The sequence below is a fragment of the Rhinolophus hipposideros genome, assembly GCF_964194185.1.
Source record: "Rhinolophus hipposideros genome assembly, chromosome: 6".
Taxonomy (NCBI): Eukaryota; Metazoa; Chordata; class Mammalia; order Chiroptera; family Rhinolophidae; genus Rhinolophus; species Rhinolophus hipposideros.
In genome coordinates, this window is record NC_138052.1 from 48,206,873 (window position 1) to 48,233,611 (window position 26,739).

The 26,739-nt window shown below is 33.0% G+C and overlaps 1 protein-coding gene and 1 pseudogene across 12 annotated transcripts in view; one reads left to right on the forward strand and one right to left on the reverse strand.

Moving 5' to 3' along the window:
- DYNC1I2 (dynein cytoplasmic 1 intermediate chain 2) overlaps nucleotides 1–26,739 on the forward strand; it is a gene marked incomplete at its 5' end in the record, with an annotated part of 47,897 nt that overhangs the window by 5,050 nt on the left and 16,108 nt on the right. For 3 of the 11 annotated variants that reach the window (XM_081050876.1, XM_081050877.1, XM_081050874.1), the window contains 4 exons: nucleotides 15–132; nucleotides 9,662–9,752; nucleotides 15,537–15,596; nucleotides 17,715–17,830. In XM_081050876.1, the coding sequence (XP_080907002.1) occupies nucleotides 15–132; nucleotides 9,662–9,752; nucleotides 15,537–15,596; nucleotides 17,715–17,830 (385 nt within the window). Of the gene's footprint in view, nucleotides 1–14; nucleotides 133–8,918; nucleotides 8,937–9,607; nucleotides 9,753–15,536; nucleotides 15,597–17,714; nucleotides 17,831–26,739 lie in introns of all 11 variants that reach the window. The other 8 variants (XM_081050880.1, XM_081050871.1, XM_081050872.1 and 5 more) reach the window with 5 other exon arrangements.
- LOC308498599 (large ribosomal subunit protein eL8-like) lies at nucleotides 2,467–3,418 on the reverse strand (annotated as a pseudogene). The gene has a single exon. The product of its transcript is annotated as a large ribosomal subunit protein eL8-like (transcript).

The following is a 26,739-nucleotide window of genomic DNA, read 5'->3' on the forward strand; positions in this document are numbered from 1 at the left end:
CTTAAAAAATTTAGACTGATCAGAAGAAGGAAGCAGTTGCTCCTGTGCAGGAAGAATCAGATCTTGAAAAAAAAAGAAGAGAAGCTGAAGCATTGCTTCAAAGCATGGGGCTAACTCCAGAATCCCCCATTGGTAAGGATAAGAATATATCCATTTATAAGAGATAGATGTATAATCTGTTCAGCTCAGATGTACCTGAGAAAAGTGAGTTCACTTAATAAATTTACGTATTTTTCCTATTTGTGTCTCTTAAATATTATTAATCTTATAATTTATTTGGAATTGTCTGTTTTCATATATGCTAATACATGGTTACTTTGTTTGTTCAAAACAGCTGCAAGATTAATTATGCTTATTAACATATACTGAACCACCAGTTTACTTTTCTTGTTAAATCAGTAATTTATTTCAACAAATATTTGTTGAACAAGTTTTCTCTGCATACTGTATTAAGCTCAAAGATGACTGATTCCTGATCTTAACTCTATTTTCCTGTATGTAGGTTAGACAGGTATAATCAACCAAAGTTCTAAAAGTATATTAGTGTTCAAAGGTGTAGGAGGGGAAAGAGAAGCTTATAGCCTTCTGTTTTCAGAACTAATGGGGAAATAATATTGGTAGCTAATTTTGACAGTGATTGACTTAGTCCTATTTTTTTGTGTTACTTCATTTTGATAGCAGTGCTAGACCAAAAAGCTGAAATAGTAGAGATATTGAGGACAGGTTCATATCCGAAAGCATTAAATATGCTTACTTAAAACAATTTTGAGCTGGGTGTTACATTGTATTTTAGTTTGACATGGCTGCTGTCCTTTAGGGACCTAAAATTTTAGGGTTAGCTTGTGGGCTAGTTCTGTCTAGTCCAGGGAACAAATACTAGAGATGGTAACTGCTGTATCCCTGTTGTGAAACTGCAACCTGACTGTCTTTAAAGCTGGTATTTCTAAAAGGTTTCAAAACGAAAAATCTCGTTATTCTTATGGTCATCTTGTTATTTCTTTCAATTCATTTGCCTTTTCTTTATTGGTAGAGTTTGAAGATTGAAATACATTAATTTTTATGTCTTTAGTAAGCTTATGTTGCATATTGCAGTTTTAAAACTAAATGAATCAGAACACTATTATCTCGTTTTAAAAAAATACCAAGTTGCTTGTTCATTGTATAAGTCTTCGGGTGATTATTTTTTCTGAGCCTTTGGCTTTTGTTTTACTCCTGTAGGATTTTTTTCCTTTTCTGTTCTTTTCAGGACATCAGTTTCACTGAATTCACTTGCTCCTATTTCTTAATTCATAGCCCACCTCTATCCTCGATTCTTGAAAGATCATTCTTTAGTTGTGTATGCATCTTTGTGTGTGTTTTTCCCTCATTCCCCCTCTCCAATTTCGTTCTTCTTCCCAGTCTTACATTAAATACTAACTGTTTCATTTTGAACTTACGCCCTTTTGATCTGTCCTACATATGTTTACATTTTTTCAAGGTTTTTATATATGTGTGTATGTTTTATATACATAAATGACATTGTGCAGTATGACTCATCCTGTTTATTTTTTTCCTGTCAGGCATTATTATATTTGAGAGCTATCCATGTTGCTATATACAAATCTAGTTATTGATTTCTGACTCATGCACAATATTCTATCATATACTGTACCATATTTTACTTACCTGTTGCCAAGTAATAGGCACTTAGACTGCTTCTATCTCTTTGCTTTGCTGTCACAAACAACACTGCAAAGAATATAATCTTTCCCTTAAGGACTGTGGAAGAGTTTCTGTGGGGTGAATGCCCAAGAATTGACTTGCTGTGTTATTGTGTGTAGGATTACTTAAATCGATTAAGTTCTACATACCACTTTCAAGTTTACCCTCCCACTACCAGTGCATGAGAAAGGAACTATTTCACCATATTCACATTACCACTTGATATGATCCAGTTTTATCCAACTTTCTAATTTTTGTCAACTTGATTGTGTATAATGCTAAAATGTTTTAATATTCATTTAATATTCATTCTGATTACAGCAAGGTTGACCATTTCTTCATATTTCTATTAAGTATTCAGATTTTTCCCTTCAATGAATTGCATATTTATGTTCTTTTCCCACTCACCATTGGGGTTCTTTATCTTGCTGACTTGTAGGAGTTACTTGTATATTTTTGAGAGGACTTCTTTGTTTTAGGCTTTTCAAAAATACCTTCTCACAGTCTATTACCTGTTAACTCTGTTTATAGTATCCTTCATTGAACAGAATCCTTCATTTTGATTTGTTCAAATCCTTCACATTGATATAGTCAAATCTACCAATTACAACTTTTTCTGTGCTTTTGGTTTTCTTAAAAAAAAATTTCTTTCCTACTTTGAAGAAATAAATACATTATTTTACATTTTTCTGTTAGGTTTTATAGTTTTAGCCTTTACCTTTAGATATTTGGGTTACCTTTTTTTTTTTTTTTGTTAGTTTTTAAAGGCGACTTTTTATTACTTTTATGTACAGAAAACGCCAACAGTGTACACTCAGCCCAGCTTGGTGGCCAGTTCTTTAGCCTTTGCCTTTGCCAGCTTGGCAACGCGAGCCACCGACTTGGGGCCCAGGACGTTGCCTCCCCAGTGACGGCGGATCTCATCCTATCTGTCATTGTAATTGGTCCGGATAGCTTCCACCAGCTTAGCCAGCGCTCCTTTGTCTTCCGAGTTAACCTGTGTGAAGGCGACGGTGGTGCAGGTCTTCCTATGGACTAGACGCCCCAGCCTGGCCTTCCCCTTGAGAATGCAGTTGGGAACCCCCATCTTTAAGGCACAGGGCAGGCAGGAAGACCACCAGCTCGATGGGATCCACGTCATGTGCAATCACCACCAGCTGAGCCTTCTTGTTCTCCACCAAAGTGGTGACAGTATTAACCCCTGCTCGAAGGACAGGTGGCCTCTTGGTAGGAACATCCCCTTTGCCAGCAGCTTTTTTCTCAGCCTGCTTCTTTTCTTGCTTTGTCTCTGGTCTGTACTTGTGAGCCAGCTTAAGCAGTTGAGTAGCTGTCTGGCGGTCCAAAGCCTGGCTGAACTGGTTAATGGCAGGAGGCACTTTCAGACGCTTATAAAGAATAGCTCTTTGCCGCTGCAGCCGAATGTACCGGGGCCATTTGACAAAGTGGATGAGGTTCCTTTTGGGCTGGATGTCCTGTTCGATGCCGAAATTCCTGGGCCTTTTCTCAAACAGCGGATTCACCACCTTCTTGGCCTCCTGCTTCTTCACGACGGCAGGCGCTGGCGCCACCTTCTTCCCCTTGGCATTCTTCCCTTTCGGCATCTTGGGCAACGGAAGGAGAGAGCTGGGTTACATTTTTAAATACAGTATGAGATAGGGATCCAAGCTAATTTTTCTCTATGTGGTTAGCTGATATTCTCAAAACTGTTTATTATATAGTCCATCTTTTCATCCACTGATATCTTATGCCAACTTTGTCATATAATCAGTTCCCATATACTTACGGGCATTTTTGGGCTCTGTATTTTCACTGTTGATCTATTTGTCTGATTTTATACTATTAACCCACAGTTTAATTCCTATGGCTGTGTTATATCCTAATTTCTGATATAGAAAATCGCACTCTCCTTTTCTCTTTTTTCAAAATAGCTCTAGCTTCATAAACGTTTTTCTTTCCCTCAAAAAAATTTAGCTTAAGTTTCCCCCAAATCTTGCTGCACCATACACTGCATTTAGTTATATGTTCTCAGTCTTTCTAAATCTAGAAGATCTTCCACACACACACTCCTTTTTGACCCAAGTCAGTGACTTGTTAAAGAGAGTGGGCCAACTGGTCTCTAGAAGAGCCCACCTTCTGATGATTTTCTCACATTTAGCTTTATTTCTCCTTTGATTTCCTCTTAACTGGAAATTAGAGCATAAAGCTTGATTAGCTTCAGGTTGAACATCTTTGGCAAGAATGTCTCACAGATGAAGCTATGTGCTTTATGTTGCACCACATCAGTAGCATATATGTCTGGATGTTGAGCTTTTCGGGATACCAAGATTGATTACTGGGTTATGATTATGATAACCATGTTTCCCTGTCATAGTTGCATGGTTTTTCTTCTTGTAATTAGGAAGTAATATCTGGAGGTGATACTTTGGCACCGTATGAATGTTTATTTCTCCATCAACTTTTCACCAAATAGTTTTAATACTGATGATCTATATCTAAATCAGTCTTAATTAGAAGTTGCAGAATTATTTTTGCAATTCCATCATTTCTTCTATATTTTTTTGTTGGCTGAAGTTCTTCTGTAAAGGGGAGCTTCCCTTCCATAACTGGGGCTATTTGCTTACTTTAAAGGCATTTCCTATTAGGAAAAACAGGAGATGCTTAATTTTTTTCACTTTAATTACTAATAATCACCTCCAGGAGTGGCAGATGAGGTTTTTTGTGTATTTGTAAAATAGATTAGTTAATGTTTTATTCAGGATTTTCGTGTATGTAGTAATAAATGAAATTTGCCTCTGATTTTCTTGTACTGATCAGTGGCCATCTGGTTATGGTTTTAAAATAAAATAAATCAGATAGCTTTCGCTTTTGCTATTTTATAGAACAACTTGTAAAAGATAGATTTTACCTGTTCCTTTAAAATTTGATTAAATTGAACTGTAAAGCTGCCTGGGATTATGGCACTACCCCCCAGGGGGTAGTGGAGAGCAGGGGGTTTTTTTTTGTTTTTGTTTTTAACCATTTTAAGATGTTTTTGTTGTTTATTTTTTATGGTTATAGTCTATTCAAGTTTTCTGTTTCTTCTTGTATCAGTTTTTTTTGTTGTTTTTTTTGTTTTTTAATAATAAACATTATCTCACAATTTCTACCAGTCAGGAATTTAGTAATGGCTTAGCCAAGTGGTTCTCGTCCAGGGTCTCTAATGAGGTGGAAGTCAAGATGTTAGAGTTGTAGTCATCTGAAGTCTTGACTGGGGCTAGAGGATTTGCTTTCAAGGGGGCTATTTCCCATGGCTGGCAAGTTGGTGTTGGTTCTTAGTGAGAGGGCTGAGTTCTCTCCATGTGGGCCACTCCAAAGAACTTCTTGAGTATCCTTTTTCCAAGTCAAGTTGTTGTCCTTTCAATCTTAGTTGTGGAGGGTGCCGTTGTCCTTTCAATCTTAGTTGTGGAGGGTGCTGTTCAGCTTCAAGTTGTTGTCCTTTCAGTCTTAGTTGTGGAGGGCGCAGCTCAGCTCTAGGTCCAGTTGCCATTGCTAGTTGCAGGGGGTGCAGCCCACCATTCCTTGCGGCAACCTTGTGGTTGAGAGGACGCGCTCCAACCAACTGAGCCATCCCGGAGCTCAGCTGCAGCTCAGCTCAAGGTGCCGTATTCCATCTTAGTTGCAGGGGGCACAGCCCACCATCCCTTGTGGGAGTTGAGTAATTGAACTGGCAACCTTGTGGTTGAGAGCCCACTGGCCCATGTGGGAAGGAGTTAGGAGCATGGAGCTCTAACCGCCTGAGCCACCGGGCTGGCCCAAAGCCATTCTACTTTAAAAGCAACAAAAAGATCTTATTGTTTAAATTTTAGGAAATTGTATAGTGGAAACAAATTTGAATAGTTCATAAAAGAGGTATGGCTTGATTTTTTTTTTTTTCTTTTTAACAATTAAGAGGCCAGTCTTAGGAAAGATAATTTCAGACACAGCATTCAAGACATGTATCAAACGTGGAGTTCTAAACATTGATGATTGAAAAAAAAGTTAAGTGAGTTTCTTTTTGTATGTGTAACTACTCTTTTCACTATCTTGAAAAGAGAGAAAACAGATATTGACAATTACTCTGTAGCCTGAGTCGTATCAATTTGGTAGAATACTTTGATTAATGTGATAGTTTATTATCTGGATTTTCTTTATTAGGAAGAAACAATAAATTTACTAGTCAAAATATGTATTGCTTTATTTTTCGCCTCCCTCTCACCTTGTAAATTTTCAATATTTTAAATTTGATTGTTAGATAGAACGCTTTCCATGTACCAGGTCATTTTTCAAGTCATTTTTAGTCTAATTTTAACAAATAGTTCTTATAGTACTTTAATACTATAAAATTTTATTTGAATTAATTGCTTTAAAAAATTTATGTGATGCTCAGGAGATTATCAGGAAAAGGGGACATAGAAAAGGGAGAAATTAATAGTATTTCAGAGAGTTAAGGTTTAAAGCAACATCTTTCAGAACAAATAGAGTAAGGTATAAAATTACTTTAAATATTGATATTCCAGGCTGGCAGCACTTGTATCCACAAGGAGGCGTTATTGTAATGCAGGCTGTGTTTGAATTCTCAGTATCATAGAAGTGACCTCACAACTTTGTGTCATCTCTGAAGCTCATTCCTTCCACTTCAGTTTTCTACCAATACTTCCATTCCTTACATTCTTGACTGTCTGCCTTTCTAGGCCTTTCTTTCTGACAAAGCCCCTTCTTGACAGAGGCTTTCTTCTACTTAAAAAATAATTGGGCTGTGTACCATCCTTTATCTTTGAGATTTCTGTGTAGTTCTGAATCGTTGACTTAAATTTAATTCTAATTCTAAATCTAGGTGCATTCCCAAGTCCTTTGTGCTTAAAAAGTATTCTAGTTGTTTTTTCACAGGCCAAAAGGCAGCAATGTTAGTTTTATATCTGTCGAAGGCCAAAATCTAAGGTGGCAGGAAAGGCCTTCTCAATTGGCTTTTTGTCCTAGAGAATTAGGAGTCATAGCCTTTTAGTATTACTTACACTATCAATCAGTGAATATGGTATAGATTTGTTTTTTGGTTTTGGTATAGCTGTGGTATAGAGTTGTTTTTCAGTTTACATTTCTCCTTTGGTTCTCAAAGAAGGAAAATAGGTATCTTTGCTCTAAACTTCTAAGAAACTTAAATTTATTTACTCACATATGCTAATATTAAATTTTTTATTTTGTACAATTAAAGACCTGTTTTAGGCTATTTTATTTACAGAAATGTGGAGTAAGGTAATCTGATTGAATCACTGTTCTTACTAAGCACATCATATTTCACATATTTGGCAAAAGCTAATTATTAGTAGCTTGTTATTTTCAAAGCTGATTGGACTCTTAAATCATCTTTAAAAATGAATTCTAGAATTGAGTCTCTTCTAAGATTTGAGAGGCAGAGTTGTTTAGTTTTTTAAATCTCCCTGAATGCATGCTTGTATTTGTTCTTAGGGGTCATTTGTTGGAGTCCAGGAGTATACTGGCATTGTCTTATTATGCAGTTACACTATTCTTTGATTTTTCTAGACTAATTGAGTTAAAATATGATAGTCACCAAATGATGCTATCATTCCCTTTTTTTCCTATTGACATTCCTCATTTTTCAGTAATAGTAATTTTCTTTTATTTAGGTTTGTTCCTTCTGTGACATACATTATTTATTATGGCAAGATAAAGTTGAACCCTTAATAAGTCCTCTTCATCATTTGACTTGAAAACTATTTTCTGACAGAGAGACTATAGTTCTGGGATAGAGATTTTTATCTAATTACAAATTTGAAGTTATGGTGATTTACTTTGTTTCTGGCTGAGAAATTGTTATAATTTGGTAGCATCACTCCTGTGATTTTGTTTTCATTTCTGAAACTTTTATTTCAGAATTGGCTAGTATATTTAATTATGTATGTGTAATTACTATTTAACATGTTTCCGTAAAGAATTGGGGGTAACGTTTCTTTTTAATATGGTCTTAACCAAGGAAGATACTGTTGAGTGGAGTCATTGATACTTGAAGTCACCAGAAAGGGGAAAAAATATATTAAACTGGAAAAGAATTTTATAGTTCATCACAAATCATTAGATTGAGAGGAATATTACTATTTCCCTAATAGGTTACTTAGAAAAATTATTTCCTAAGTGTGAAGTTAAGCACGTAATTTAAAGAATACAGGTTTTCTTCTTTGAAAATCTTTAATACGAATAACACGTATTTATGCTTATAGCACAGTAGGCAAACCACTGTTAGATATTACTCTTTATCCCTATACATTAGGAACTTAGACTAAGGGAAGCTTCACTGTGAGAGACAGACAAAAAGAAGAGGAAATGTACTCTAAGAGAGGCTGGGGGATATTACTATTCTTTTACTTCAGATGTAAGTCATTTTGAGCTCCTTTGAGTTATACATGCAGCACCTAGCACAGTGCCATCCACGCATGAACTATATGAAGGCAATCTGGTTTAATCATGTTTCTGAGAGATTTAATCACAAAATTAGAAACATTTGATTATATTTTTATAGTTCTTTGGAATTTAAGTAATAACCACAGTATCTAAGGAAACATTGTAGCTATGATTTTTTGTTTTCTTCTAATCTTACTGATTACCAATAGAATTTGCCACTGAAAAAATAAGAATGATCAGTTGTGTACCTATGTTTAAGATGTAATTCATCATTGTACATTTCATGAGATTAGCAAACCCACTATTTCTATTGCAACATGTATAAATATTTAAACGTAATTTTAAGGGTTTAGTGAATGTGACAATTTCAAAAACACGTACTTTTAATTAAATATATATTTAGTTCCTGTATAACTGGGAACTTACCTTCTTTTCAGTAGACTATTAAAAGAAGGGCTTGCAGCTCAACATCAAAGTATTAGCCACTTAATACTGTACATGGAAAAATTACTTTAAAAAGATAGTTGGGCTTGGGGACAATTACGGTAAAATTTAACCAGAAGATGGCAGTGACGATCCTCCTGTACTCCCTGCAATGGTGATCAAGTTTTACAAATGTAATAGCATGAAATATGCACGTTCAACTGTTGGTATAGAATGTTAAAAGTAACAAATTAAGGGAAAGCATTTGCTGTTTGTTTTATATACTATGAAAAATGTGTATTTTTCTATAAGAAGGGATTAAGAATATTTTGGGTGTCTGTATCTTTGTCTGTACACTTCAGTTTTTTCTGAATACTGGGGTAAGGAAGTTACCAGAAGCTTGCCTTGTTTAAGTTGCATGCGTCACCTTATGTTATGCATCATGTCCAGAACGCATGCTGTTTTATGGCCTGTTTGCATTTTTCACCCAAATTGCTGGAAACTAACGGAAATTTTAAAGGAGCCATTCCTTTAGCAACAGTTGTTTCTCTGAATTGCCCCCCCCTCTTTTTTTTGGTGGAGGAAAAATTGAATCATTTAAGATGTTTATTTTTGAAACAAAAAATTGTTAGACAAAAATTAACATTAAAAAATAATGTCTGAAAACCTGAGAGTCAAATGACTTTTGAAGCATATTTCAGAGTTTTGATTTTGACAGCAGTTACAAATAATATTTATAATCTGGTCATCTTAAAAGTGAGAAGTTAGAAAGAGGAGAAGGAATGCTCTCCTTTGAAAATTAGTGCCCACATTTGGTGTTGGCTGAGATGAAGATGCACCTGTCTATAATCTTGCTTTTTTTAATTAATATAACGCCCAAATGCATTTTGCCAGAGAAACTGCATGAATTGTCAGCATGCATTGTTAATTTTGTCTTTCTCCTCTTCTTTCTACTGTTCATTTTCATTCGTGTATTTTTGTTTTTTGGTTTGCCATTATTTTTTCATTTTTTTAATTACTTCATATTAAATTACTTTTGAAACGTCATAAGCTGAGCAACCTCTCCGTGTAGTAACAGCGGATACCTGTCTATTTCACTATTTAGTCCCGCCTCCTATGTCTCCATCCTCCAAATCTGTGAGCACACCAAGTGAAGCTGGAAGCCAAGACTCTGGAGATGGCGCGGTGGGATCTAGGTATAGTAATTTTCTTTTACTATTTTAATGATAGAATGCATTTAATGCCCATATACTGTCAGTGCTTTAGAGGGACTCTAAATAGTTATGTTGAGTTAGTTAATATTTTGAAATCTAAATGGCATAGAAATTGTTGTAAATGGAGGGAAAACTTTTACAATTTTTAACTGTCATACTTCATTAACTCAGTACTGAATAGTTAACTGATTTTATGCTAATTATTTTATATGAAAATAGAGGTGTTAATTCATTTAAATGTTTTCTATTTAAGCAATCTTTATATTGCTTATGTGACTGTTTTGGGTGTAAACTGTGTAAAACCTCTTTGCTGTGCTTAATTCCCCATTCGGTAATTGAAAATATGAACAATCCAGTTAAACAGCCCAATTCTGTTCTATTAATTCAGTAGGTCTAATTAAGATAGAAAATAATACCACATAAAATATCAAGAATAAGGAATAACTGTTAAGGAAACATTAAGTGTTTTCACTGCCTTGAGGATATTATCCTATGTGAAATAAGAGAAAGACAAATACTGTATGATCTTATTTATATGTGGAATCTTAAAAAATAAATAAGTTCATACATAGAACAGGTTGGTGTTTGCCAGAGGTGTGGTACAGAGTGGGCAAAATGGATGAAGGGGGGGTCAGAAGGTACACACTTCCAGTTATAAAATAAGTAAGGCACGGGGATGTAATGTACAGCGTGGTGATATAGTTAACAGTACCGTATTGCATATTTGAAAGTTGCTAAGAGTAGATCTTAAAAGTTCTCATCACAAGAAAAAAAAATTTGTAACTGTGTATGGTGATGATATTAACTAGACTTATTGTGGTGATTATTTCACAGTATGTACAATATGGAATCCTTATGTTGTTGTACACCTGAAATTAATGGAATGTTAGGTGTCAGTTATACCTCGATTAAAAATGAAGAGTGTTTACTGCCAAGTTTTCCTGAATTCACATCTTCCTTGTAAAACTATCTCATGTTTGTTTTAGGGTTCTACACACATGTTGGTTCTTGCTTTTCAAAAGTTCAGTAAGATTTCAGTTTCTTCCTAAAGATTGTATTGGGAAAAGTATTAATGTAGTACTTACTCCTCTTCCTCCTTTCCTCCTTCCTTCACCACATAAAACAATAACAAGTCTTTAACAATATCATACTTTTTGACTTTTGAAATTAAACATAACTAGTTAAAATTTTTATTCAGAATCCTTATTTTGGATCAGGAAGTTACATGTCCTTCTTAATACACCTTTTAATAAGAAATAAATTGAGAAGTATTATCTTTTTTGTGCCTGACCCCCTCTGATTGAAGTTATAAACAAGTAATGAGTATCTAAAAAGAGAGCAAGAAAAAAGAAGAGTGAGGGAGCTAGATAATCCATAGACTTAGTACTTTAATCAGTTCCTGAATAATCAGGTTATGGTTAATAATTAGAAGGCACAAAAGGTTCAGTTTGAATTTGAGATGTGCTTTCCAAAACTGTTCTGTATATAGAACCAAAGTTGCAAGTCTAAGCAATACTGTCAATAGAGATAAATGACAACTGTATCATTTAAAAAAAAATTTCTTTTTAGAAATAATGTTACTTTATAAAATAGTATGTATTATAGATTAGTCTACTTTTATCTGTAAGGCTAATTTTTTTTTAATTCATACCTCTGTTTTTATACAAACATGTTGGTATTTTCAAGTGAAGGGTGTATTTTTTTTCATTCTACAACATTACCATAGTAAAAATATTTTCCCAAATAGAAGAAAGCTATTATATTTATTAAATTTCTTTATTTGATAGTATACATTACTTTGTGTATATAATATACTGTGTTCATTCTGAGCTCCCGTTTTCTTGATTTTGAATAAAAGTAGAAAGATTATTTTAATGTAGTATTAGCAGGTTTGCTTTAAAAAGTATTACATAACATCTACTTGGTTTTAATAATTAATATGAATTAAAACATGTCCTTCTGAGTTTCACTGGGGAACCTAGAGATTAAAGACCCACTGAAGTATAGTAAATTGGTAGAGGGAGTAAACACTGTTAAGAAAATATTTGTATATAGAACACAGACTCATGGAATTATCAATTTAACGTTAAATACTATGTAGGTTACTGTAGCACATAAAGTGTTCATGGCCCTTGCCTTCATGGAACTTACTCTAGTGATTATGTCATTGATTTATGGGAGAAGATAGTCACAAATGATATATCCAATAAGGGTTTAATATCCAAAATATATAAAGAACACATATAATTCAACATCAAAAAACAAACCAGTTAAAAAGTGGGCAGCGGACCTGAATAGACATTTCTCCAGAGAAGACATGCAGATGACCAAGAGACACATGGAAAGATGCTCAACATCATTAATCATCAAGGAAATGCAAATAAAAACTGCAATGAGATGTCACCTCACACCTGTCAGATTAGCTATTAAAAAGACAATAACAAGTACTGGTAAGGATGTAGAGAAAAGGGAACCCTCCTGCACTGTTGGTGGGATTACACATTGGTGCAGCCACTATGGAAAACAGTATGGAGGATCCTCAGAAAACTAAAAATAGAACTACCATATAACCCTGCAACTCCACTCCTGGGTATCTATCCGAAGAAGATGAAAACTAATTTGAAGAGACATATGCACCTCTGTTTATCGCAGTGTTATTCACAATAGCCAAGATGTGGAAGAGCCTATGTTCCATCGATAGATAAATGGATAAAGAAGACGTAATACACACACACACACACACACACACACACACACACTCAGGAATATTACTTAGCCATAAAAAAAGAAAGATCTTGCCATTTGTGACAACATGGATGGACCTAGAGGGTATTATGCTAAGTGAAATAAGTCAGACTGATAAAGACATACCAAATCATCGCATTTGCACGTGGAATCTAAAAAACAAAACATACAAACAAAACAGACAGACTCGTGGATGTAGAGAACAAACTGATGATTGCCACAGAGAAGAAGAATGTGAATGGGCAAAGAAGGTGAAGGGGAATAAGAGGTACAAACTTCCAGTTATAAAATAAGTCATGGGGACGTAATGTTTAGGTAGGGAATATAGTTAATAGTATCTTAATAACTTTGTTCAGGGACAGATGTTTACTAGATTTATTGTAGTGATCACTTCATAAGGTATGTAAATGTTGAATAATTATGTTGTACACCTGAAACTCATGATATTGTATGTCAACTATACTTTAATTTTTAAAAATTAAGAATGTTGTTTACTGTATTGAAAAGGTCTAATGATAGTGTGCTAACTTGTGTTTGGTTTTAAGTGTAAATTTTTAATGACAAGTTGTAAAACAAGAAAATAGGTATTTAAATATCTTTAGTAGTGTTTGTTCTTATTGGAGAATGAATGCAAAATTAGTTTCTTCTAAGTTTAACAGGACAGGAAAAAAATCCTTTTTGAATGAGGCGATATATCTTTTTAATCTTAATACATACATTCTCTTTTCTGAACTCATTTTAAACATTAATTTTCAAGAGAGCTGAGTATGTTCATTATACACACACACACACACACACACACACACACACACGAGTAGGAAACTATGAATTCCACTAAATCATCTCCAGATTTCATAGTAGAAAGATAATTAATATTGTTGATTAATTGGTGCCATTGGCAATAAAATAACATTTCTAAATATATGACTTTGAAAAATAATACTAGGGTCTGAGAATGAAACAGAATGTATTCAAATTGTAGGCATGATGGTAATGAAAGTATAAAGAGAAAAAGAAGAAATATCATAGGAAAATGTATGAAGATGTGTGAAATAGCCAAAATAGTCTAAGATTAGTATACTAGGAGAGAGGAAAAAGATATATTAGACATTACCAAATAGGATATCGAAATATATCAAAGTCACTATTTCTAAATGCCAAAAATTTCTATTGGGCCTGGTGGTAATTTATGAAAAAAATGAAAGGTCTTGAAAAGTGACATTTCTCTAACTTTGAGAATAGGAAGCTACATTTCATTAGGGTTCTAGTTCACTTTCTCAATCGCTTCTGTTATTTCTAAAATTTAGGTGGTGGCCTGTTACTTAATTGGGAAATCCATGTCTCATTTCTTTTTTCCATTCTTGACCAGTTTCTCTCTCAGGCTTTTGGATTATATTGGAATTTTACTTTATAGGTCTACAGATGCCTTTAATAAATGTAATCCCATAAGTTGTGCAGTGTGTTTTCTGTACTGACTATATTTTACAGCAAAGTTTTACTTGATTTTAGACTAAAATGACATCCTCAACAAGGAGCTCTACGTAATTGATAACAGCTAGAGCTCTCATATAATGTAAAGGCTGTTGACAGAACATTCCTTGGAGAGAAATGTTCTCATAGAACCACTTCTGATTTCACAAAGCCTGTTTGTTGCTGTTCATTGCTTTGACAAAGTCAATCTTCACTGTGGCCTCTTCTTTCTTTCCATACACACAATACTGTTTAAATCCCAAGATGTTTATAGTTTTAAAATGAAGAATTCCTCTAATTCAAGTCATCAGATTGTTTTTGTTGATAAATTGTATAGGCAAATAAAGTATAGAAGTCATTTGTTGTACCCTGTCTCCCCGAAAACAAGACCTAGCTAGACCATCAACTCTAATGCGTGTTCTGGAGCAAAAATTAATATAAGACCCGGTCTTATATTATGTTAGATAAGACCCGGTTTTATATTATACTAAAATAAGACTGGGTCTTATATTAATTTTTGCTCCAGAACACGCATTAGAGCTGATGGTCCAGCTAGGTCTTATTTTCAGGGAAACACGGTATTTAAATATTATAACAGTTTTATTTGTACGTAATATGAGTGAGAAACATATTTTGACAAAATGGTAGCTCTGAATGTATTGTGCTTAACTTTTTAATAAAGACTATGAGCATCATGCGGTACTGTATATAATTATATATCACTAACCTATAAGAATGCCAGTGTGATAAAGTACCTTTTGTTCTAGTAATGACTACATTTTGTTTAAGTGGAAAAGATCCTGTGTAAGGTATTTACCCAGTAGACAAGGCTAAATAAAGTACAGCTGAATATTTATTTAGGATTGATACTCTCTAAAAGTTTAGATAAATCCTTTGAACATAAAATATTTTTTTCTGGGAAAAATACATTTTTTCTTAGAGACAGAAATCTTCGGCTGCTTTCTAAAGCAGATGACATATAAGCCCAAGGCAGTGCTTAACCCATAAATTACGTAAGGGTCACATTTTGGAAACTTTAGCTATTTTGTATCCCAGTGGAATAGTCTTTGGCTTTCTTACCGAAAGGCTTATGTGTTGACTCATTTCCTTTAGCAATATGACAATTTCCTGCACACATTTAATGCTTTGGGCAAGATTATAAGATATTAACGAAGATGTTTTTACTAACGTTTTCTTCCTTAGGAAACTTAAATTTTCAACTTTTTATAGCCTAGCTTATCATCCAAAAACAATGTATTATTTAGGTGGTTGTATGCTTGGCTGTTCTTATCCATTATTGTGCAATATTAGTTTCCCATAACCTGAAAATACTGTCTTTTAACTATTCTGGGTTGTATGTTTGCATCTTTAACCATATTATGCTTGTTGCATGCACTAGAGCATTGAGTGGTACCTGGTGTGTTTCTGGTACTAACTAGAACATGTGGTTTTTAATTGTGAACAGTACTTTAGCTATTCATAGAGTGTATTTGCTTGACTAACTTATGGCCTTTTCTGCTAATGCTTCATGGTTGTCCTACAACCATTTAGGACGCTGCATTGGGATACAGATCCATCAGTTCTTCAGCTTCACTCAGATTCCGATTTGGGGTATTGAATAGATTTATTACCTTCCCTCTTTTATAATTAATTTGATTCTTTGTGAAACTGTCCTAATTTTATTTTGCTTAAATTTCTAATACAGTATATAGTTAGGAAAATAGTTATATTTTACTGTGACACCTCATTTATCCTCTAAAATTCAGTGAAAGAAATAGTCTATGTGTGTGATTTTCCAAGTACCCTAAGTCTACCTATTTAAGTGTCCAGATTCCTTTTATTATTTCTATATTTTTGATGTAAGTTTTTCTAAGATGTATTACAAACTTCCCAGACTTTTAAAAATACATATTCTACGTGTAACTCAACCTTTTCTGGGTTACTTAATATGAATATTAATTTATTTCCCTCTATTAAAATTCACTGATGATTTCTAAGGTTTTGAGTGGAACAGAGCTGTTGGTGTCTACACTATGGCCCCAGATTGCTGTTGATTTATTCATTTATTCACTCATTTATTCTAGTCTCCAGTGCAAAATGTGTTTGCTGCTGCCATTGCGCCTGACAGATAGCTGTTTTCCCTTCATAATTTGCAGCTTCTAAAACATATGACCAATACCTTTGGAATGATGTCTAAAGTAAGAGTAAATAGGCCTTGAATTAGGGCAAATAAGGAAAGTACATGAGCTTCTTGTACATTAACTAAAAAGCCTCTCTATTGGCTGCCCTGAGGCTTCCCGAACCCCAGTTGTTTCCTATTCTCAGTTAAACTAGCTTTTGGATAAGTGAGGTATTACCTCCCTACTCTTCTACCTTTAAATCTTAGACTATTTTGTTTGTTTTAATATTGTGATTTTTTTTTACCTATTAAACCTCATATGTATTAAAGTTAGTAACTTGTTCATAATATTGTTGGCATGACCATTTTCCCTAGATATGTGAGTGATTTGCTTTTCATATGGTTTACATCTTAAAAATCAGAATCTAATGTTTCTTATTTCAAATTTTATTCTTAGAATACTAGATTATTTTAAAAGTACTTAAATTTTCCTCATTTAATTCTTTGATTATGGTTGTTTGTTTTTTTCTTTTTTTAAGGCTAAGATATTCCTAAAGTAGAAAACACATTAAAAATTTCTCATGGCCCACATTTAGGACCTTTAGAAAAAATCAGTTTTTTAAATCTACTAATTTTATTATCCTTTTTTGTAGAGGATTCTAAAAGGATGTTTATATAAGAAAAAAGTTATAATACCAATGATATGTATGTAAATTTCAGATATCCTGCTTGATATTCTGGAAGTCACAACAATGTCTTTATTAGATATCCTTTTAAGACAGCTCCATAATTGAGAACTTCTTTGGGAGTTTGGATGCATACTTTATTTGGTTTAGAATTTAGACTTCTAGTATGATAACCAAGACAAGATAATATCTTTGGTCCATTTTCCTCAGCCACAACTTTTCTTCTGTTTACCAAAAAAGAATGTTTCCCCTCTGAAGATAGAAGTAACTGTAGTAGTTTTATGGTATTCAAAAGATCTGTTGTTTTAGTTTAGATATAAAATACCTGCATTGTAGTTTGTCCATACTTGGATTGAGGACAGTATGGGCCATGCAGAGATTAGCGATTTAAGTTTAAATATTTCATTTTAAAATCAAAATTGTATGATTCTCAATTTCTGTAAAATATACGTTTTCCATAGAAACCTATTTTTCAGTCTTAAAGCTGAAGTCTTCTAATAGTGAAGGTATCTGAGTGTGGTCCTTGTTATCTGACTCTTCAAAAAAGTCCAGAATCAGATCTCTGCCCAAACCAACCATAGTCCATAACCAACCATATTCAGCAGACCACTTTGAAATTTCTATCCTCTGACTCTATTATTGCCCACACATTTGCTCCAAGAAACTAAATTGTTTGCCTTTTTAAAGTGAAAAATAAACACCTTGAATGATTCAGAAATATCTTTTGGTTTTGCTACCTTCCAATTCTTTTATTAAGATAAAGCTAATTCATTGTTCACCTAAAATATCTTGAGTTAAACAGGGATTTAAATGACAATGTTGGGTACATAATGTTTAATTCTAACTTTTCCAAAATAACATGGTTTGATGTGTTTAAATGTATCATTTGTTGTATTTAAAAGCATTTGTGTTCACTTTATTTAGACGAGGACCTATTAAACTTGGAATGGCTAAAATTACACAAGTTGACTTTCCTCCTCGAGAAATCGTGACATATACAAAGGAAACTCAGACTCCAGTTATGGCTCAACCTAAAGAAGGTGAATATCTGTCCTTAATATGATTGTCATTAAGCCCACATGTTAAATAAGTGGATTGTTTTTTTATTTTTCTGCATTTTTTGTTTTTGTTTTTTGGCACATTTTCTTAGGGAAGCATCATAAAACTAATGCTTTAGTGTTTCTATATTTATGTATTCATTTTTCAGAGTTTTAAAACTTTTTCTTTTAAAAGTTAATAAAATATAAGCTATATACATGATTATTAATTTTCTTGATATAAGTTTAAGTCGTTCAGTTTTATTTTGTCCTGTTTTGGAAGCAGAAGAGCTTAGGAATGTTCTATTTCTGTGTCACTGAGCATAATTCTTTCCTAAAAGAGCATGTATCCACAGTGAATGAAATCATGTAAATTATTTTCCGTAATGCATACTGTATTCTAATATGTTGTAATTACTATCCATATTAATGAACAAATCTAGATCTAATTCTTAAACTTTCTCTTTTATGATCTAAGGGCTCTACTGTGTTGATTATATGGCAGACTTTAATTTGTATGTAATGGCGGGAAATATACACACACATATTGAATATGGAGTCCTTTGATTCTTAAACCAGGAGTTACCATTTTTATGTTGGGGACTGATTTTTTAAGTTTCATTAGGTAGCTAAAGTTAAGATGGTTCTTGTTTTTCCCAGTGGGACTAAAAAATTTGTCATACATGTCAGAGGCTTAAATAAGATCCCTAATACAGATCCACAGTTTCTTATCTGAAACCTTTGGAGCTATCTATTTGAAATTAGAATTTTTTAGATTTCAGAAAAGTAGTAAAGTATATTTACCATGTGTAAATACTCCATTAGCATCTTAGGTATTAATATTAATCTTTTGGCAGCAAAAGTTTATTCAGAGTGAGATAAGTAATGATTATAATAGCTTTACCTTTGGTTTTGTGTCAGGGTTTACCACTAAGTAAGTAACGGATTTTAGAGTTGTTGATATTTTGGAATTGTGGGCCCATAAGTTATCCTTTTAGGAACATTTTTTTCTCCTTGACCAGGAAAATTTATTCCTACTTAATCATAGAATAGCAAACATAAAAACTATCAAATGTTTAAATTAATTTATTTTTAAAATTTCAGTTAAATTACCATGTCTCTCCATTAAAGAGAAACAAAAGTAACATTCGTTGCAGAAAGCCCGGAAAACAGATAAGCAAAAGGGGGAAATCCTGAAATCCCTGGCTATTACCAAACGAAATCTTTAGATTTTTATGTTTATATATACTTCAAAAGAAAATTAATATTACAACTATTTATTTTTGACTAGATCATCACATGCACTTTTAACAGTTCTTTTTCAGCCCCACTGAGGGAAATGAAATAAATACCTTAAATTTTATTTTTCACTTTCATCTTCTCAGAGGAGTTGACATTATCATATATACAATTACACTTTGAAAATTTTGAGGAAATCAGGATAGCATTTTTATCCAAGTATTTTTTCACTTGACCATGTAAATGCTTATTTCTATGGATACTTTTTTTTCATTCCTGCTCCTCCATTGATTGGTAAGATAGCTTTCACAAGTACAAAATCCTCATCTTACCAGAAAAAAAAAAACAACCAATGATGGCAAACTTGTTTGAGATACAAGCAACTTAAAAAAGAAAAGATAAAGTGTTAAACTATCAGTATGAAAAATACTAACACTGCAGGATCTATAATTTCCAGGAAATATTATTTTATTAACTAGTATATTAATTCAAGCATTATAATGTCTGTCTTTTTGGAGCTACATTATTAGATAAGTTGATATCTAATCTTTTGCTCAGGGAGTGAGCAAAATTGTCAAAATGAGGTATAATGACTCATTTAAAAAATAAATTAGGTTTTTTTTCTTCATCTAACAATCTGAAGATTTATTTTTAGTTATATCATCATTCTTACAAAATGCATTTTGGATTGTTTGAAATGTAAAGTGTTCTGAAGCTATTTTGGGTAATGCCTATTGTAACATATCTATAGTTATATTCAGTTTAAGTGAAAACTTTGATTTTTTGAAAATAATTTTTTCTAGTTTTTATAGTTGTATATCACAGAGAATAGAAAATACAGAAAGAATATAAAGAGGAAATATCTATGATGCTACTGTGTAATAACCATTGTTAATATTTTGTTTTCAGTTTTCTGATACATTTTTTCAGAAATTATATACACGTTTTTATACCCTACTTGAAATTTGCATTTTTAATTGCTTAATTTTGAGATGCATATAAATTTTAAAATGTGAACATGTAAGTTATTGCCTTTGAACTAATTTGAATATATAGCTACATAATATAAGACTGGTGTTTTTTAAAAAATTCTTTTTTTCCATCTTTATTTTGTAAGTAATTAAAAAATTAGAACAATCATGATTTGTTAGATAAGCTGATGACCCAGAAACACAAAGTAAACTGTATTCTTTTCCGTTTGAAATTATTTGGGGGAAGGCTTCTAGCATCGTCATACTTCAACTTCTTTGCCAAATTTTCCCTGAGAATAAGGACTGTTGCTTCTTTATTGCTGGTATGTCTAGACTGAGTAGTGCCTGGCCTATAGTAAGTACGCAATAAATATTTGGGGAAGGAATTAATTGCTTTTACCTCCTCAGGAGAATGATTTTGCTTGTTTGGGATATTTATTTTCATGTGTTTATTCTGGAGCTAACTACTGAGAAAATAGGTTATTTTCCAGTGTTAATGCTACAATATAATTATTGATGAAATTGGGTGAAAAAGTATGATTAGTTTCAGTTCTTGATTTTAATGACTATATTATATCCTAATCATTATTTGTTCTTAGATACATAAATGAAACCGTTATAGATTTTCCTTTATAGTCTTTTTGAATTCCATGATGACATACTTTGTAGATGGAAATGTGCTGTTATTTTGTGTTCTATATATCCCTCTGAATGCTTTGAACAAAATTGAACCTCTTAGCATCTTTCCAATATATTATTTTAGCTATTCCTTTGTAATAGTTCTTCACACTTCATGTTTAAATTGATAACTGAAAATTTTAGCAGCAAGAGTGCCTACTACATATCAGGTACAGTGTGAAACTCTTTCCCTCTAATCCTCTCACCAAAACCTTGAATGTTAAGGATTGGTTCTGTTTGCACATGAAGAAGCTGAAGGTGAACAAGATCATTTATCAAAGGTCACATAGCTAGTAGCTAAGATTCTAAAGCAATCTGACTGATCCAAGGTGTTCTGTCTCTCATACTGCCACTATAGCAGCACTTGCATGCTTGTATGATAGTACGTTAAGAAATTCAATTAATCTTATAATACTGTACAAACATAGATACAGAGGTATAACTGAAACAAGAATTTTATGAAATAGCACCTTCCTTTCTCTTAATATATTTCATTTTTTAAAATGTTGACCAGGGTGTACTAAATTTATTGCCTTAGACCTATAGCTTGAAAAACACTTCATTAAAGGATAACATGGTTTAGTTACCTTATTTATTGGTATATCTGCATCAGGATAATATCATTGTATAATGATTGCCTAAGAATAATACATAAACAGTTTTTATCTTCATGGTCTTAAACTGAATTTTTCTTAACTGATAGAAGGTGAAAGTGACAAGATAGGTGAACTGAGCCCAGCTTCTGATGGGTATGCCTGCATCAGTACCACTCTCTTTAAATTTTTCCTGAGTGAACTAGACATAGATGTTAATTTTATGAAGGCCCATGTTTATTCATTTGCAACCTAACAAGTATTCATTAATTCTACAAGTTTACTGAGTGTGTGCTATATATGTGAAAGTGCTAGATTATTCTTTCTTTGGTTTTCTTAGTTTCAGGTTGAGGGAAGGAGAGTGAGAAATGTACCCAAGTGCCATGAGGCCATCTTTAGCCTTTGGAAGTACTTATAAAAATGAGATACAATATTGAATGTCAACCATAACTAAATATATAGGTATATATGGTCACGGGATGTGGAGTACCACACAGGGAAGATAGTCGATGGTATTGTAACAGCCATATAAGATATCAGAGGGGTAGTAACTCGGGGGGTGGGTTATCACTTTATGAGGGGCTTAAATGTCTACTACGTTGCTTTGTACATCCGAACTAATTTAAAAAATGAGATCATTTCCTTTCTATATCATTACAGTTATTTTCATGTTGGGGGCTCTTACATTAAGTTTCTTTTCCCAATTTGTGCAAGTTTTCAGAAAGAGGGAAAGAAAAAACACTGAAATTAAGGTTGTATAATGAAAACACTTTGTGCTTAACTATACGTGTACTTATCCATTGCTTTAATACAGTGGTTCTCAAACTAAGCCTGGCTGGTTCCCATTTAAGAATTATGAAACAAATTCCAAAACTCACCATGAGACAAAATTGCCAGAATCACAATTTAAGTGTAACAGACAGTAAATTAAACTTGGGTAGGCAGTGTAATCAGTGCAGAAGTAATGTGAGTTACCAAATTGAAGATAAAAATTGGTCTTAGATTTAACTCTTCCATTTTTAAAAAAATGGTTGAATCTATTATTTTAAAAAGCAGTTTTTATTCTGCGTTGTTTTTCTTTCCCCCTATTCTAGCCATCTTGCTTTCATGTTTACTCTGTAAGTTGGTAGTACTGTTTCTGAACTGAGGTTCTTTGCTGTTTTAAAGCACCTACTGTGAATGAAATTGATAAGGAACATGCAACCTCAGTCAATTTTGTTCTCCGCAGGTAAAAAGCTTCACATGGCAGGAGTGTGGTGCCCACAGATACACTCCTGGAAAAGTTACATTCTTTCCAAGTTTTTAACTCTTTGGAAAAATCATTATTTTTTTCTTACCCACCTCTCAGTATAGAGTTTTTTTGTTTTTGCTATTTTTAGAAACAGATTTTTAAAGAGGAAGCAATCCTGTTATCTGATCTAATCTTGTATACACCTGAGGATATTGAGGCCCCGGGAAGTTAATTGATGAACATGTGTTAACAGTGTGAGAGAACATCAGGGCTTCAACCAGAACCTGCCTTTTGAGTTTTAGTGAAATGCTGTTTTCCTTACACCATTCCCCTTTCTTGTATGTGTGTGTTTTGTAATTATTTTTAGTATTGGTTTAGTAGCAGATATTTTTATTCAGGTACATGATGATTAGCATTTATAAGGTGTAGGAAAGTATTGTATGTAAATAGCTCTTAATTTTTTATTGTATGATCTTAACATCTGGAATCCATGCTTCTTCCCATGTTAGACTAAATTTGTGGGTTCTTCTGGTTATTATTACCCTTGTCTAAAATGTATTTTTGAAAAATGCAGGAATAAATAACACACTTACTAAATTAGTTTTAACCCTCACAGAATCTATGAGAATATAAATATAATTGAAAATTGAAGCATTTGTTCTTAATCTTGATTGAAAGACTTTAATCAGCATATCTGAATTTATGGCCTCCGAAAAATGTAATATTTATGAGATCACAGATAACAGGATCTATGTAAAATGATGCCAATACTGCCTAAATAAAATCTGAATTTTATGTATAAAAAAGACTATGTAGAGAGAGAAATCCTGTGTTAAATAGTGTAATTAATTACTCCTTTCTTATATGTCCTCCAAATTAGCATTAGATCTGTATTCAAAATATTTCTGATGAAAAAGTCTGCTATATATTTTCCTTGTTGAAGATCTAAATTATTAAGGAAATTCAAGTGATCTTGCATCTAACTATAGATATTTAAAAAATAAAAGGAATGGATTCCTTTAATGTATTCATGAAGCTTTCTCCCAATATAAATTATCTTAATATTGATTTTAAAGAGTAAGGTATAAGAAGATAAAATTAAGGACAAAAGGATTGAAAATGAAGTGATTCAAAATGATGTTGATCCAGAAAAGAAAGGGTTATTTTGAAAATACTAAAGGAAAAATCATTCATATCCGACCTGTGTTTTTAAAGTAATGATTGAAGCATTTTCCTTTAATATTCATTTTTCTGGAAAGTGCTTATGAAGTTATTCACATTGAATTTTTGTAAATTAAATAATATTTTATATGCAAAACATTTCCTGATTTTTAGAACGGTGTGTCAACTCCTTTGTACCATAAATAATTGGACTACTTTTTAAATTTGGAATTCTTCGTAGGATATTAAACTATCTTAAAATAGGGTACATCAGTATAATGAAACTATATAATAAACTTATAGACAAAAATGTATTTCCTAAACAAAATTAATACACTAATGATAGGATTTGTTTTTCACTTCATATTGAGATTAATTGTGATAAGTGATAGATTAAAAAGTATCATTGTTTAGTGAGGATTTCCTGTGATCTTCTATATTACCTGTTAAATGAATTGTAATATTTTAAAATAATTCAAAGTGTACTTTGAGGCTTATTAGCTTGGATGTCTCTTAACTAATATGACACACAGATGAGAAAACTTGCTCCGAAGACTCCTTTCTTCACTTTAACAAAAGCCACCCATTTCATAGATGATTTAACTTTGATTAACCCACTCCATTTTAACAGATTATTCCGACAACTGGAATTTCATTCTGTGGTGTTATTTCAAGGTGCATCTTAATTTACAGAACAGCTTTTCTTTCCATCTCACCAAAATACATCACAATTTTGATGTTAACTCAAAGTAAAAATTCAATGGTTCATTAAACCTAGTCTTAGCATTCATTGACAAGAGATTTGTCATTTTAGAAGTAACTGCTACTTTTATGCATTCTTTACTGCTCAGTTTATAACCTTAGATTCCCTGTCAGAGAAAGCATGGAGTTAACCACTTAGCATATTGCAATGAATATTCATCAATAAATTGATGTGACATGGCAGTCCCATTTTTCAGTCTTCCTGTTCTGTTGCAGTCTTTTTCACTTTTAAATATATTATAGCTTTCATGTAAGAGGGGCTAGCTTAGCAGATCTTTAGAATTTTCTAAATACTATAAGAGTCGTATAATATATTTGTTTCAGAGGAACATTCTCTAATCTGATGGTAGGCATTTTTATCAAATATATATAGATAATTGCTTAAGATCAACTTTGTAATAAAAGTATTATGTTGTGTAGTTTTTAGGACTAGCAAATCATTTGTTTTATGTTCCTTGAAATTTTATTTAGCTTAATCATTTTTACAAAGCTTGGGTTTAAATATCTATCATAGTTTTAAAATCAGTTTTGAATCCATGTAGAAAGGGAGATATGTGTGTTCATTCTAAAATAAAATCCTGAAAACATGTATTTAAATAGTTGATACTCATCATTCAGCTACAACTAAAATAATCTATATAGGCAAATAGACATGGCAGTTGCCGTATAGTAGATCATTGTCTAACATACTTCATCTACATTTTAAATTTTGAAAGGAAAAGAGTGTCTGTAAACAAGATCGTTTCTGTTAAATATGTAGATTATGAGGTCACTTAGCACTAAAGTACTGACCATATGCATTATGACAAGAATTTGACACCTGTCATTGGAAATGGTACTTAGAGGCCGTATAATGCAACAAAGTTAGGGAGGAGAATATGATGTGGGTAGGAGGCTGTAATTTATAATTCACAATGCTCAAGAATGACCTGTTCAGGGTGGCACAAAATCCGTCTTTGATTTTAGGATTTATATACAGAACTCTACTAGTGAACAAAATTGATCAGGATAGCTGATGGTATTAGCAGGAAATGGAAAAAATACATGTATTCTCAGACTTAATTTTTAATTGATGTAAATATCCTATTCTAAAAGGCAACTTTAATTTGAATGTAATTTATTTTATTACGTTACACTTGCAAGTGACTTTATGGTAGTATTTCATTCTGATGTTTGAGCAATGTAGAATTGTTACCAGTTATACTGTTTTGAGATTAATAATCCGTTGTATATGAGAATTCATCTAAAAAGGAGTACTGTCTTTCTGTTTCTCTGTGTGATTATTTTGTCCAAAAAAAAGCTTTCATTTTTTAAGTAGCACAAAAGCTGTAATTGGCATGCTTTGTAAGGAAGTGTCAATGTGCAAGAGAGTGGCGATCGCTAAGAATTCTTTTACGTGTTCTTTCCCCTTTGCACTACCGCCTCCTCAGTGGGGTCACTGAGATCACTAGCTTTTCTTGAAATGGCCATTTTCACTGGCAGGTGCATTATACCCTGTATTTTCAGATTGTTTTTCCATTCTGAATGTTTGGCAGGTTGATTGCTCTGGCTGCATTGACGGAGAAAGGGCTGACAAATGCGGTTGGGCTGGCTGAAAAGACAGTGATTACTGTTTTCCTTTGTGGCTGATTGAGGCCCTTGAAAGGAAAAATTTTAACCTTCACCATTTGGTTCAAAAGTATGAGCATATATTGAAATCATTCGTGCCATTTATCCTAGTTCTGTAAACTTGTCAGAACGTAAAAATCGCTCAATTTCAAGTAATGTAGGATTGGCATACGTCATTATCATTTTGATTAAGTTGGAGGTTGTATCATTGTGTGCATTATACAGTGTCATTTAAAGCTTTCTTTCCTACAGGTACGGTTATATTTTTATTACTTATACTATAGAGATAGAAAGATTTTCATAGCTCTCCAAACCTAACACTATGTGTGTGGTTTGGCAGCTGGTGTGGCCTACAAGCTGCATTTTGTTTGCAGGGAAAAGGCTTATCTGTAGGCCGCCTGGAGTGTGGGTAATTGCACAGGCTTGCCATTGGGGAGAGACAGGATTGGAAGCAGTCAAGCGGAAGAATGTTATGCCATCCCATTGCCACCTTGTAGCAGAAAGACACAGTCCCAGCAGTACCATCTGGTTGTTACTATCTAGTCAGCTGGCCTGGCTGCTGGTAGCATGACTTAGCAGCTGGTTCCCTTCCTTGACCATTCTTTTGTGTACGTCGTATGTATGTGTGTTTTAGATAATTTTGAACATGGGTCAGGGAAGTGACATAAC